Source organism: Linepithema humile, chromosome 5, assembly GCF_040581485.1.
Source record: "Linepithema humile isolate Giens D197 chromosome 5, Lhum_UNIL_v1.0, whole genome shotgun sequence".
NCBI lineage: Eukaryota > Metazoa > Arthropoda > Insecta > Hymenoptera > Formicidae > Linepithema > Linepithema humile.
This window is the reverse complement of record NC_090132.1, coordinates 14,790,755-14,805,238: the sequence shown is the minus strand read 5'-3', so window position 1 is coordinate 14,805,238 and position 14,484 is coordinate 14,790,755. Positions and strand designations below refer to the sequence as shown.

General features: G+C 37.3%; 1 protein-coding gene across 14 annotated transcripts in view; it reads right to left on the bottom strand.

Moving 5' to 3' along the window:
• raskol (Ras GTPase-activating protein raskol) overlaps positions 1 to 14,484 on the bottom strand; it is a 270,162-nt gene that overhangs the window by 45,135 nt on the left and 210,543 nt on the right. Inside the window, exon 1 of one of the 14 annotated variants that reach the window (XR_010890311.1) lies at positions 10,596 to 14,295. The exons of 12 other annotated variants lie outside the window; for them this stretch is intronic. Coding sequence is in view for 1 of the 2 variants with exons in the window: in XM_012360326.2 (XP_012215749.1) it covers positions 10,596 to 11,460 (865 nt within the window). In the remaining variant the exon portion in view is untranslated. Of the gene's footprint in view, positions 1 to 10,595; positions 14,296 to 14,484 lie in introns of those variants that run through there. One more of the 14 variants, XM_012360326.2, reaches the window with a different exon arrangement.

Below are 14,484 nucleotides of genomic sequence, written 5' to 3'. Positions count from 1 at the left end.
GCCCGCCTGATGTCACTTCCGGTAGTTCCATTCAAACACGAGGAATTGAGGAAGTTTCGCATGTCAATTACGCAAATTACGTCGATTACTGTAATCGGCGACTTTTCAGTATTTTGGAGGAAGAAAATAAAACTGCTGGTTCAAAATCAGAATTATTTCTTATGTAAAAAATTAGTTTCTGAGATATGCGTGGCAAATTTTTCATAAAAAATATCGTAAGGATTGATCTTTTATTAGTTGTGTTGTTTATTGAGCAACAAGCGTTAATTTATGTTGTAGTGAATTAATCGCAATGTATCCTTATTTCTACCGTTACGTTACATCCGGCGAGCAGCTGTGAACTTGATAAAGTCAATTGCTGCTACTGCTGTGCGAAATATGAAAGTAGATCATCAAGAAGAGAGATAGAAAAATGTGTCGCGATATACAATCGCATCATATCGTCGGCAAATTCTGGTATGATACTTTTCTTTTTGCACGAACAATGCAAGTTCGTTGACATTGATGCTACGTGTAAGAATTTTTCCGAAATTGTGCAAATTTATTCATGATAATATTGCAAAAATAACAAACTGTAAATTCTATAGAATTTTATAAAATAGTTAACATATGAATTTCACAGCAATGTATTACACTAAAATTGTATCAATATTATAATTATTAAAAATACTTGAAAAGAATTTAGTTAAAGAGAAGTTTGCTAAACAAACAATTTTTTCGATTAGTCGACTTTTGGAGCAAATTATATGCATTATTTGCGTCGCAACGTCAACAATGTGTCTATCGGCGTTGGAAAACTAGAGTGTGACGATCGAAAAATTAGCATACTTATTGTTGAGTTGTACGGTTCGTCAGGGGATTTCACAATGCGTCACGATTTCTATCTTCGAGGGAAAAAAATAGAGTCGTATTTGCATACGTCAGCTTCGTCAGCGTATCGTCTCCGCCTTCGTCAATCAACCATCCCGTTGGGTTCTCCGTGTGGAACGTCCTAAATACACAAAACGTCCAGACCCGCCTCTACCGAGTAGCGTGCTTTGTTGACAGCCTGCATAAATATTAGTTGGCTGACTTTGGTCTTTAATAATCGCGCCTATGATCAGTGCACAAGATGCGCACATAGCACGCCGATTCGCGATGCAGGATGTAACGGTGCGTCACAAAGCGGGTCAGAGTTCAGTAGATTGGCACAAAGGCACGAGGAATCGCGCCAAACACGTGTCTAGCAGGATTAACAATTTGAGTGGCGTGTGTGAATGCCGACCTTGCTAATTTCTGCGTTTACAAAGTTCGAAAAAATTACGGCATGCTAAAATATAAAAATAAATTAATTACAAAATTTTTTAATTTATATTTATTTATTTAAAAAATATTGAAAATAAATATGAAACATCTGCGGTGTTGTATAACATAAAATACACAAATGTAAGAAATATAAGAAACAAATTATATTGGATAACGGTTCTTGCTATTTAAATTTAATTTCCACTCATATAACGCCGGATTAATCTTTGATATTAATAATTAAGTTAATTTTCTAATATAGAAGATAAGATCTTCAGTTTGCCGGGACAAAAATGGGATCAATGGCTGATCATCTCGATTAACTCAAGTGATGTTTCCTACGTGGAATTCAATCCATTATAAGAATTGATTTGCGCTAAAGTATAGAACACAAAAGTATGTATCCTTGCGCTTATGTCGATAATTTACGAGCATCGTTTTCTCACCTGAGATGAAACGAGCTGTTTAGCTCTGTGACCTTTCGATAGCCGCTTTTCCGTCACGCCTATTACCCGATAATAGCGAAATTTTTTTGTATATCTCTTGATTTTTACGCTTGCTCAATAAATAAAACTAAATAGATTAAGATATACTGTCAAAATAAAATGTTCATAAATTCGATAAAAAAATATTAATACTCAATCATGAGAGAGATTAAGATTGATAAATGTGTGTGTCCACTAAAGACAAACTTATATTTCTGATAAAAAAAAATGTTAATTTTGATTATCGTCTGATAATACTGAAAGAAAGTTTGTTCAGCTTTCTTGGGCAGTTCTACTGCGATAAAAGTTGGCAAATGATCGGCTAATAAAAAATAACAGGTTTCGTTACCGACTTTTGACATGCACGGCGGCATTCTGCGATCGCTCGCTGTTCTCACGCAGCACTAACCGCCGCCGCGGGGCGAAAGGAAAGAAATCCGCTCACTTCGAGTAATTGCGGTCTGTCTGTTTGCTTGCCTTGACTAACAGAACTTCGTTCTAACATTGCATTGCAGATCAGTTGTAAACAATATAAAAAAATCCGGATGTGTGTGCTTCCCTTTTATTCTTGGACAATTTGAAAACTACTTAATTGCATATGCTAGGTAAAAAGTTAGTCGCAGAATATAAATTTAAAAAAATTTTCCAATAATTATTATTGCATAGCATTGTCATTTATCTCAACCTTATCGAATTGCTGAAAAACTTCCACTACAAATTAATTTCGTTCTCGTTCTCGGCGAAAGTTAAAAGATTTGTGAACGAAAGGAAAAATTAATGAATTTAAACTTTTCGGACTGTGGTGACGCCATAAATAAAATCAGAACAAGTTGACTGCGAAATTGAAATCGTGGGAAAAAGAAAATGAGTTCTGAAGAAACGCAAGCTCTCTTCTGGAAACAGAATTAAAGAATCTTTTGCCTTACTGGGAAAATCCGATGGGAATAGACTTCCGGAGTATTCTCACGTTCGGCCATTCGCGAAAGACGCGATTTTCCACTCGTGAATCCGATTCATTTGATCCTCGCTAATGCTCGAGACTAACATGGATTTTCTAAAGTATCAGTTTTATCCTCTTAAGCGAATAAAACGCCAATGATGCTGATCTAATCTGTTAGTGATTATAGCGTTAAGTTGAAAAGCGGATAGACACGTGGAATTTGCAAGTAAATCCTCACTTGTTATAATTTTGCGTTACAATACACACAAAACTGTTCAAATTTATTTCATTTAAAAAACTCGATGTATTTTCTATATAAAATTTCACGATAAAGTATAAATATTAATTAATTAAAATTAAAAATGTGATTTTCCAATAATAAATAATATTTTATAATGGATATAGTACTTTTCATACAATTCTATCATCTGTAATATATACTTTAGTATAATTATGCTTTAATTATATATCACACTAATATAATAATCATGTATAAAAAATGTAATGGAAAATTTCCGAACAAACAATAATCGACGATGAAAAGATTGCTGATGTGTAGATATACTACAGCACGGTACGAGATAAAAGACCACGAGTTAAATGGTGGAACAGTAACGGCACGATCGGCTACAATTAAGTAACATCGTGTCGAAATCATTTCATAACGAGACCTACATTGAGCAACGTGCCTTGAAATCTGATTCATTCTTGCGCGCAAAGCTCTTCGTCAACGAGACACCGTTTTAGTCTTTACGATTAGGTCAGTACGGTAGCGTTTCACGACTGGCCGCACAATGGACTACATATCATTATCTCATTTTATATTAACATTATTGATATGTGTACTTCGCTATCACATTATCGCAACTCGCTAAACTATATAATGCAGAATAATGATTTCAAGGTGGAACGTGAAAAGCCCCATCGAAATCACTGATCTAAAATGAAAATGCTTTGAAAAATAAAATAAAATATATCGAATTATAAATCTAAGATATTTTAAAATTTCTGATAACATTAAAAAACTATTTAAAAAAATTGTATTCAGTTGGGCCAATTCTTTAAGTTGAAAAGGCGTAATTATTTTGCACGAGTAAGCATCATCGAATCAATGCATCTGGTATTCCAGTGTCAGTTTTCGTAGGGAAGAAATCCGTTCACTGCCATATGTTACTCCCGTTTAATCTCTGTTTCTTCCGAGCGAGTGAGGATTTCCCCGTTTGCACAAAAAAATAGAAAAAGAGAAATCAGAACAAAGTGCTCTTTTATTCCGCGGCGACCATCGAAATAAAACTGTCAATCTGCGGTGTCATCGCGATTTTTCACGGTGACAAAACGGGCGAAAATGGGACGCAAATTGAAGAAAAAGAAAAAAGACCCGATCAGATTTCTTAAATACTCATTTGTGAGATCGATTGATAGGGTGAGTCTTTTCCTCATGCAGAAATTCGGGGTGTCAGGGAAGCGTGAAAAATCGGATTTGTTATTGTGTGAAATGTAACGAAATCCTGAGAGCTCGGTGGATCGGAAACAACGTCAAACGATGACGTAGCAATATCTCCTTTTTTCTATAAACTGCCGCAATATGGTTGAAACAGCAATATCGCGCGATACCGACCGTATGGTGCTCTTTCAATATGCTTATCGTGTACATTATGGATAATATAAAAATAAACTTATGAAACATTTATTCTCCATGAGTAAATATTGACTTTTCTTACTAGTACATATAATTTAACCTTATAAGCGATGTATTTAGAATAATAAATTCATAACAAATAAACGAATAAAGTGCAAGTGTAATGATAAGTGTTTGAGAGATTAAAAATAATGCTGGTTTTTAAATTACATTTTACAAATATAAAAAAATTAATTCAAATTCTAATTTTATACTTAATTTAATGTTTTACTTTAAGTTAACTTTCCCAAATTAAAAAAAAATTATTTAGATATTTGTTGCATAAAACCGTTTAAAACTTTTAATTAGTAATAAATGTATTTTATATTGAATATGAAAATTACGAAAGAAAATACTATTATAAAAGCGTTCGGAGAAAACGTTGGAAGTCTGGTCGAGGGAACTATAATCACAGCGACTTTTTTTCTGATTTGGACTCGGGAAGGGCAGGTGGTTGAACGAGCGGGTCCTGCATAAATAGATTCCTAAAATGTCGATGCAGGTCCCTGGCCGCGGTCAACGTGATTCGTGAACGATAGGGATTCATCGGGGTTTATGCTTTGATACAAACTAAGTAGTCACAAAAGTCTCAGGGGCCACATTCCTCTGTCGAGCTTATTAATCTCATCAATCTCTGTCGAAAATAACTTGTATCTTATATTACCTTAACAGCGATATTATGACAAAATGCAAAATTAATTGCAGAACATAAAAGAATAACTAAGAAAGATTATATGTGCTTTTTAATTTAAAAAAGTAATCTATTTTTGGCGTTTTAATCATTGACAACAATAAATTATAAAAATGTACAATTATAATTTCCTGAGAACTCTCTATTTAAAACAAAATTCTAATTACAAATAAATTTTAGATTAATTCAGTAACTAAATTTGTATATCTCTCATTTAAAAATTAAAACAAAGAATGAAGTCACATAATTAACATATTTCCGTAAACTTCTCATATCTGTTCTTATTACAGAGCAATGTCTTGATTATGACACTAAAGTGCATAGACCGCAGCTTCGGCGAAACCTGAGCGGAGAATAATGATTCGTTTGACGAACTTACGAGTCAACGGAGTCAATCCTTCGGTTCTTTAATTAAGATGGTCCCCGGCGAGAGGAATAAAAGGCGCGCGACGGCAGGCGTTCGTTCGCGCCGCAACTTCTGCCGCTTTAACGGTATCGGCGAATTCATCGGCGGAATGGCGAAATTCGATCTCTCGCTTCTACCTTCTTGTATCGGCTTGATTTACGAGGCCATCGCGAAATCTCTTCCGTTCATTTCTGTCACTCAGCCTGTCCAATTTACCGCTCGATTTTCAACAGTATGGCTAAGATAGGACAGAAGGATTTGTCTATCATTGACTAACACTTCTCATTCTGTTTAAGCCCAGTAAATCACGTGTTCTATGAATTGAGAAGAAAAACTTTATGATCGTAAAGCAAAACTCCAATTTCGTATTCTAACAAAGCGCAAATAATGGAAACTTGATTTCTTCCATCAAAGGATGAAAGTTTAACGGATGTTGAAAATTGATGACGGTTTAATGTGCTCTTTATTTTACGACTGACAAAGAAAATGAAAAGACTCTTGAGCGTTTGTTCAGCGTTTTTACTATTTCGTTAGCTGAGAAATCCATTTTACAAAAACAGCTGGTACTGTAAATCATCCTAAACTTTGCGATAAAACCTTTGTCACGTTCATTTATTCTGTTCGCGTAATAAGATAAATATAATTTTCCACTTTTCTCTCTCTGGCAAAATTAGCATACGGAAAAAAATAAACGCACAGCCGCGGAGATCGAATAATATCACCGATCAAGCGATTTCGAAAACTTTCTAGAAAGTTGAATTCGCTCGGTTTTGTCGATATGTTGATATGAATAAATTGATACAGAAACGGCACGAGATAAGCCTCTGCGAAGTAGATCGCAAATTTAAAACACTTATGTTTTCTCATCGAAGATCTTTACGAAGCATTCATGTGTAAAACGTATTACACTTTATTTATGCTCTTTAAAACGATTCAAAGTAAATGGATAACGAAGATATTTTCTTCGTGTGGTTCTCTTTGCTCTATCATGGTAATTCTTGAATATCCCAAGAGATGACTTCTGCTTTTGCTCGAAAACTCGTAATACGCGACAGTAATATAAAATTTTGATTTGTTAAAAAATATTTTATAAAACATTAAAATATAGTACGAAACTTTGTGTTGTTCAACGCATCGTCAACGCAGCTTAGATGCAATTTCAATCACTTTTTATATAAATCGTAGGCAACTTTTACTATACTTTTTTCTTGGTTACAAAGTAACTTATTATTTCATTATGCGAAATATATTTACAAATAATCTATCTTAGATGTGTTGCAAAACAGAGCCGAAAATGATAAATACTCAAATCTAAAATTTTAATCAAAGATATCAATAGTAAATATCGATGTGCATATGCAATATGAATACAATAACATGTACATTAGACCTAAAGAAAGTACAATTGAAAATAACAAAGCTAGTATTCGTACAACTTGTCATGCAAAGCGAGATTCTCTCTCTCTCTTTTGAAAATTTTCAATCATGAATACAACTGTGAATATTTTTTCTGATGACATCGTTTGATTGTGGAATACATGAAAGTCGGAGTGATGCACACGTACTGTTTCCAAGATAAAAATAAGCAGGCCATACAGCATGTTTTACTGTTAGATCTATCCAGCCATCTTTTAAATACAGATTCTTTGTTTACTCTGAAGTCAATTTTGCGAAATAAATAATATTGATCCTAAATTTTATAGATACTAGACACACCAGCGCGCGCTATTTGCGCTATTTATTATGTCAATCACAAAGAAATATGTATTATAACTATATCTTTAATAAAAATAATATTAAAATATCACCATTTCTTATATATTATTATTATGCCACCATTATTGTCGCAATCTACATACAAATACAGCGTTATTTAACACAAATTTTGTTATTCACGTGCAAAAATTAGTTAAACTTGTGATTAGGTTATTATTACATTAATATATAGTGCAGAATAATTCGAAGATAAATAATCAGACCACATTTCGAGCGAGCATTTGTATTAAACCAATAGAGCTGCGTCTTTTGACGGGGTCCAGAAAGAATTTAAACAAAGAATTCGAAAATGTATGAAAATGTACAAGATTAAAAAAAAACACTGAATATTTTCCGTAAAATATAAAAAAAATACCTGCCCTAACCGCAAGCCGTATAAATCATATGTAAAACTTAATGTTTAAGTAAAAAAACCTATAGTTTTTCTTTTATATATATATATATATATATATATATATATATATATAACTGTAATATACTGCCAACTACTAATTATTTCTCAAGATGTGAACTGTCAAAGTATGCAATTTTCGCAATGACAACCGCCCGAAAGCGCGAAATAACGCATCAAAATAACGAATCAGCATTGCGGAAAAGAGGCAACAAAATCTTTCATGGCAATTAAATTTTTAAGACAGGAAAAAACGATTTATCAGATCTAAAATTTTGTATACATTTTTTCTGCATTTTCTTTACTTTATATCATGATAAAATTCTCGCAAGCATCTTAGATCTGCGCGTTCTGTCGATAAATCAAGATAATTTTATAGGAAGGAGGAAGAGCAGAGATAAAAACATGAGGCACGATTATCTGCGATGCGAGAGCGTACCGAGAGAGAATTACACACGACCGAATGTACTTGTTCCGATAACCGTATTCAACTATATGTGTTTTGCATTCTTCACAATTAGCTTGAGAGAGAGAGAGAGAGAGAGAGAGAGAGAGAGAGAGAGAGAGAGAGAGAGAGAGAGAGAGAGAATGTTGAACGCCTCATTCGTCGTGAATTAGATAAAGTCCTGTCCTCTACATAAAATTTTTCGATTTTCAGACTATAAGCTAGCCGACAGAAAATTCCTATTTTATCTTTCATGTAAAACTTGTTCTATAATATTGAGAAATTATATAAAGCTTTATAGAATTTTTTTAAAAATACAAAAATTGCTGCAAAAATACTAAAGAAAAAAGTTTATAATAATAATAATAAAAGTAATTTAATGAAATAATAACAGATAAAGTAAGGAATATATTCAAAAATCTCACAGCACGTGAGATTACTAATGTTTTTGCGTGTTTTCCTTGATATCATCCGCAAAAAGTCTTCACACTGATACATTATCGAAGAAGATACGATAGTGCGTCGTTTCAACTGGCGTACATAATCATTATGCGCGTATGCCCCTTAAAAGTCAGACCCTTTTGGCCATGAGTGCACTCTGTAATTTTGCGCTTTGTAATTACGATTATAATGCTCGCAACAGTTTCGTGCTTTTAACCGTCACGTCTGCACTCTCCGTCAAATGCATCCTCCTGGAGCACAATATTGTGCGAATGCTATATTATCCGGAAAAACGATCTCCAAACTTTACATCAGTTATTCACATCAGATGAAAAAATCGTTCTATATTTTATGATAAAATTTATAAAAAGATAATAAATTTGCCAATGCATGTAATTATTTTCTTAACATCGGCAATTAAATTTATAAAAAAAATATATATGTTATAAATAAATCATTTTAAATCTAGTACATGATATTGTTTTTATATCATTCATAATTATTTCATATTTTAAGAATTTTTAATTTTATTGTATGGATTTCTTTAAAAATAATTACACGTGATAAAAGACTTCACAGACAGTCATAAAACATTTTCAGAAACAGGTAGGAACGGTATGTATTTACCCAAGATCTTATTAAGTGAATTTTTAGCATTTTATCGATAAAAGATCTCGATTGCTTCATAAATCACGACGTACACCTGAACGCAGCTTTGTGGAACAGCGTAATGTGTAATTAGTGCGTAATTATCAAGATCAAAACAAAAATCGTTTAGAGCGGATAGTGTGAGAGGATCCTACGGAAGTGGATAATTAACACACTTGTTCGGATAAATTGGCGCATCCGGTTGATTATTTGAAAATCATTCTGACGACTTTGATATTTTATATACTTTGACGATTAATTTCGCTTACTGGCTGACTATCTAATATTCTATTCGTTTATCATGCGCGTATTTCACATTTTTTTCATACTTTGCGTTGATGTTGCGATGTATTGCAATATACAAGGTGATTCATATTGGATCTGTGTATACTTCTTCACGATCCTTACAACGCCCTTAAAATAATTTTCACGATAAAAAAGTTTATACAAATAAATTCATAAAAATTCTTATATTTAAACTTTCTTATTAATTAAATTATCGTAAAAATAGCTATATAAACTTTTCTTATTGAATAAGAAATCATTAAAGAAGAAAGAAAATAAGGTTATGTATGTAGGAAATATTCTAAAACTAAAACGATCCCGATCGATCGACACGGTGCCATCAATATGTTTGTTTATGTGTGACGTGTGTGGCAAGGACATTGCGAGACAGTGCTTTGTCTTAAAAAAAAAAGTCCGCAACGAACCGACGTAGATACGCGAAAACGAGCACAGTATTACGAGATATATCACAAGTTTTACGAGTCACAAGTAATCGCAAGATAGTATTCGAGGCGAGTTCGAACTTCCAATAAAGTGCATCATAAAGAGTGCACTTGAATGCAAGACTGTGACTTGAATAATCGCGAAATGCGCAAACATTAACGTGTGAGAAAAAGACTGCTAACGAATTTGATAACGCGCATATCCTCTACATATCCTCGCATATCGAATGATTCTCATTTTTCACTAATATTTTTTGTAAATATATATATATATATATCCTCTCTGTAATTCCATTCACATTTAATAATACATATAGAATGTATGAATTAAAATAATCATCAAATTCACGTATAGATCTTTCAAGATAATTTTTAGCTAACTTTTAGACAAAAAAACATAAATGCGCGTCTAATTTTAAACAATCAGAAATTGTACTGCTGTTCACTATCGTTAGTAAAGTGCTTGATAGACATATTATAGTCTAGAAAATTACGGTGATTCAATGAATCACTTTAATCATATAAGTCATTTATACAAGTCACATTAGCGCAACAATTTATACAATGTTCTACGATTATGCTAAATAGCGCGCATATTTGCAAGCTTAATTTGTCGGACGATTCATCCACGGACGAAGACCTACGTAGTGTTTTAATCAAGCAGAAATACTCGTTAGTTTACCTGAATGTATCCCGCCGTCGATATCGGCATCTTCGAAGACGCACTCGTCATCAGCAGGATCCTCCGCGGCTTCCTCGTTTTTGTTTCGATCGTTGCTCACGCGAACGCTCGTCTTCTCAACCGCGCAAGGACTATCGACGGACGCGTGTCTTCCGATTCGCACCAGAGTGCTGTTGCTCCTCGCTAGCTTCGTGCTGTGAGTTCTGCGAATCAACAGATTCGTGAGAGTCGTCGTGTTCTGTTTGGTCTTGGATTCTTGATGACTGATCCTGTGCTCGCGAGACGAGCCGGCCGATTTCGGAGCCGACTCGATGACGATCCTCGTCGCGACAGGTTTCTCGTCAACGTTCGCCGACTTTTTCCTGCACCCGGCGTCATCCTCCGCTTCGAAGCAGGCGATGGTGTTGTTCAAGCGACTGTCTTTCCTGCCGCTCGACTCCTTTCTGCCGGCGAGTCGCTGAAATCGCTCGATGGTCTTGAAGGATCTCGTCCTCTCCACTTTCTTTCTCTGCTCCGCCTGACCGCCGGGCGTCGCGGGCGTCCGCTCGCCCTTGGACGCCTCGAAGATTTTCGTTAACGACTGCACCTTGCCCCTCACCTCCGGTAACGTCTCGTCCGCGTTCCTCCTCGCGCTCGACGAGAGGTCGTCGTTGTTGCTCAACGTGCGCGTCAACGACCCGGGCGTCGTCGATATCTTCGACGTACTTCCGATGGGAAACGTGTTGCAGGCGAACTTTTCGCCGTCGGTCGAGTGACCCTTCGTCAGCTTGCCGATCGGCTGTCGCGTCTGCTCGCCGCCGTCTAACGACACGTAGAACGTGGACCGCCTCTTCGGCGACTCCTCGGGATTCTCCGCGGTTATCATATCTTCACATTTCCTCGAATTTCTTCGGAACGAAGAATTCAACGGTGATGAAGAGTTCACGACGTCAGTTTATATCACCGAAGCCAAATATCGCGTCGAGAGTCCGGCGTGAACCGACATGCTACTCGAGCACGCTTCTGTTATCAGCGTGAGTGAACGCCCTGTCTTCTTTTTATGCGCGTTAGAAGGACATCGAGATTTGGCACGAGCACTTTTATCTGTCGCGTTGACACTCGTGTGTTATTCGCATGTAACGTATTGTTCATAATATTGTACGTATCGGATTAACATGATACGTTCGCTCCGCGCGGGCGATTCCCTCTCGATCGACTCCAATTCACTTTCCGACTCTCTATGCCACCGTATTTTTGCGTATCGGGTGTCCCTGGTATCGCCGACTGCAGCGATGTCAGAGGTGCGCCGCCAAGGTCCTGTGCAACACCACGGAGAGATGCGCCTCAGGACACGCTCCCACCCTCGGAGCAGAGAATCGGATGCGTGCGATCTTCAGGGTCGCGGTAATAACAATGATTACATCCCTCTCTCTCTCTCTCTCTCTCTTTCTCTCGATCGGATCGGTTTTCAGTGACGGGCCTTTCGAGAGATCGCCGCGCCGACTCGTCTCTTCGGAATATATCTCCCCTCTGTCCCCTCTCTGCCTCTCAACCCGCGCTAAATATAGACGAACTATTGAGCTCCAGCCAGGAGAGAGCGAGAGAGAAAACTCGCGTGTCGTCACAATGTACAAGACGAATATCAGCTGGCTGTGTTATCCCTACGCGCCGATACACCGTGGATTACGCGAGGCGTTGAACCGTGAACGTGTGACTCTTCGCGCGTCGTATCCTCTTCGTGGCGGCGAAGATGTTTCTTCCGCGAAGAATTCACATTTATTTACGTTTTATGTAAGTTCGTCTTGCGGTTTTTCCACGTGCATGTGTGCGCGTCTTCATACTGCCACACTTCTTTCGCGAGAAATTCTCTTCTATTTTATGTACATTGTTAATTTTTATATGTATTTTACATTCGTTTTATTTATAATATATACATAGAATTAATTTTTTTTCGCACGTGCGTGTACTCAATTATCACCTTATTAAATTTTCTTTACATTTACGTGTAAGCGTAAATGTAATAAATGGTTCTTTCTCCTTTTCTCTTGGCTTGTCTCTTGAAATGCTTTGAACTTGAATGGTGGAGTTATCGTATCTTATTGCGCAGTGTTTGAGAAAATCATTGCTTCGCGCGTGCCTCTGAACTTGGAAATACTTTCTCTTTTATTATATTTTTTCCGATGTGATTGCGTGTTCAATACTTATTCGATTTCAAGACGTGATTTCTTACGTAGCTCCAAAATTTCTTTTTGAGCCACATCTGTGTATGAAATCGCTGAAAAAGAATGATCTTAAAGCGTGTAGTATCTTGTAATTCTTTCTCCCTTGCTTTTTATTTTGAAATGTGTCTCGTAAAGTTGTATCAACAAGATGCTCCAATAAATATCTCTCACTCCTTCTCAGGACAAAACAAATCTCTTTGCTCCGAAAAAACCGCGGTGTAACTCGCGGCAAAAGAAATGTGGAAACTCAGCGCGATCGGAAGAATCCGAGAGAGAACGTGGAAAAGATTCGCTGCAGAAGAAATCGACGGAAGAAGAGATGCAGCTGGAGAGATTGCAGGTGGAACTGGTCGAAGAATCTGCGACGGTCGCGGAGAATCGCTGTTGAATGTGCGCCGTTGAAGTTGTTGGCAAAGCCGGTCGAGATTTACGATCGCGAGTACTCCGAGTCGGTTGAAGAGGCTTGAACAACAATTTATGGTAGCGGGATTATAATTGACGATAAAAAAGGAGAACGCGTGCCGTAATCTAACGCGAATTACGATTGCAGACGCACTCTCGAAAGCGCAGAATCGCGCAAGAGCAACACCTGTCGTCGATTATTCACCGTCCCGCAGCTTTCGTCTGGTTTGTTCGCACTTGTTTACAGAGTTATGCCGCTCCGATTGATAGCCCGAGGAATCGCACTCTCGGCGATATGTTTGAGCTCGCGAATTCCGACACGTAGTTTCACGATCGAGCAAGAAGAAGAGCGATCTGCTCGCTCCTGTTCGCACCAAAATACACACAGCGTCACACCACAGAGAACTTTCTCACCAGAAACATGTTTCTACACTTCTCGCGGCACCTTGAATTTAATTCAAACTCGGATTCTCGGAGCGGAAGATACGGACGACTCACGATTTACCGCGCACAGAGTTCCGACGCGAGCGAGTCCCCGATAGTCGCGCGGTCGCCACGCCGAGAAAAGTAAGAGGTGTTCTCTGAACGATCCGGCTCTCACGATCGCTCCTCTCACGATCGTCGCGGACTCGTGCGCAACGATCGTTTCTCTTTCTCCGACCGCGTCGCGGTCCACCCGCGCGAGAGGAAGCGCGCGTCCTTCCTCCTCGCCGCACCTCTACTTTTCAGAAACGTTTCTTCGTGCGTCCGCGAGAAACGAACGCGACGTGAGCGACAACGTTTTACGCGCGATCGGTCCGCACCGTGGACGGACTCACGGCTATCTGACTCGACGAGCCGGACTTAATCCAAGCACGCTGCGAGCGCCCCTATCGGCGGCGGTCTTCTTGGCGCACGTAAAAGAGAGAGGCAATGAAAAGAGAGAGAGAACAGTCAACTGGAGGATCGACGATGCACACGCGTTAACTATACGCTGCACTCGACCAGAGTTCCAGATATACTCAGATAAATAAAAGGAGGATGCATCAAGAGACGGTTTAGCAATAGTAAATTACCAGTAATCTTGAAAGTTTGTTCCTCTCCGACTCCGAAAACGGGAATGAATGTGTACACAAGCGAAGAACATTTTCGTAATTAAAAGAATTATAATTTTACCTTGTATTTTTATAAAAACTATATTTTTTCTGTCCTACTTTTTTCGTACTTTTGTGTATAAATTTTCTTCGTATAGATTCACGTAATATAACTTTTAAGTAAATTAGCTTTAAAAACTCAAGTCGAAATAA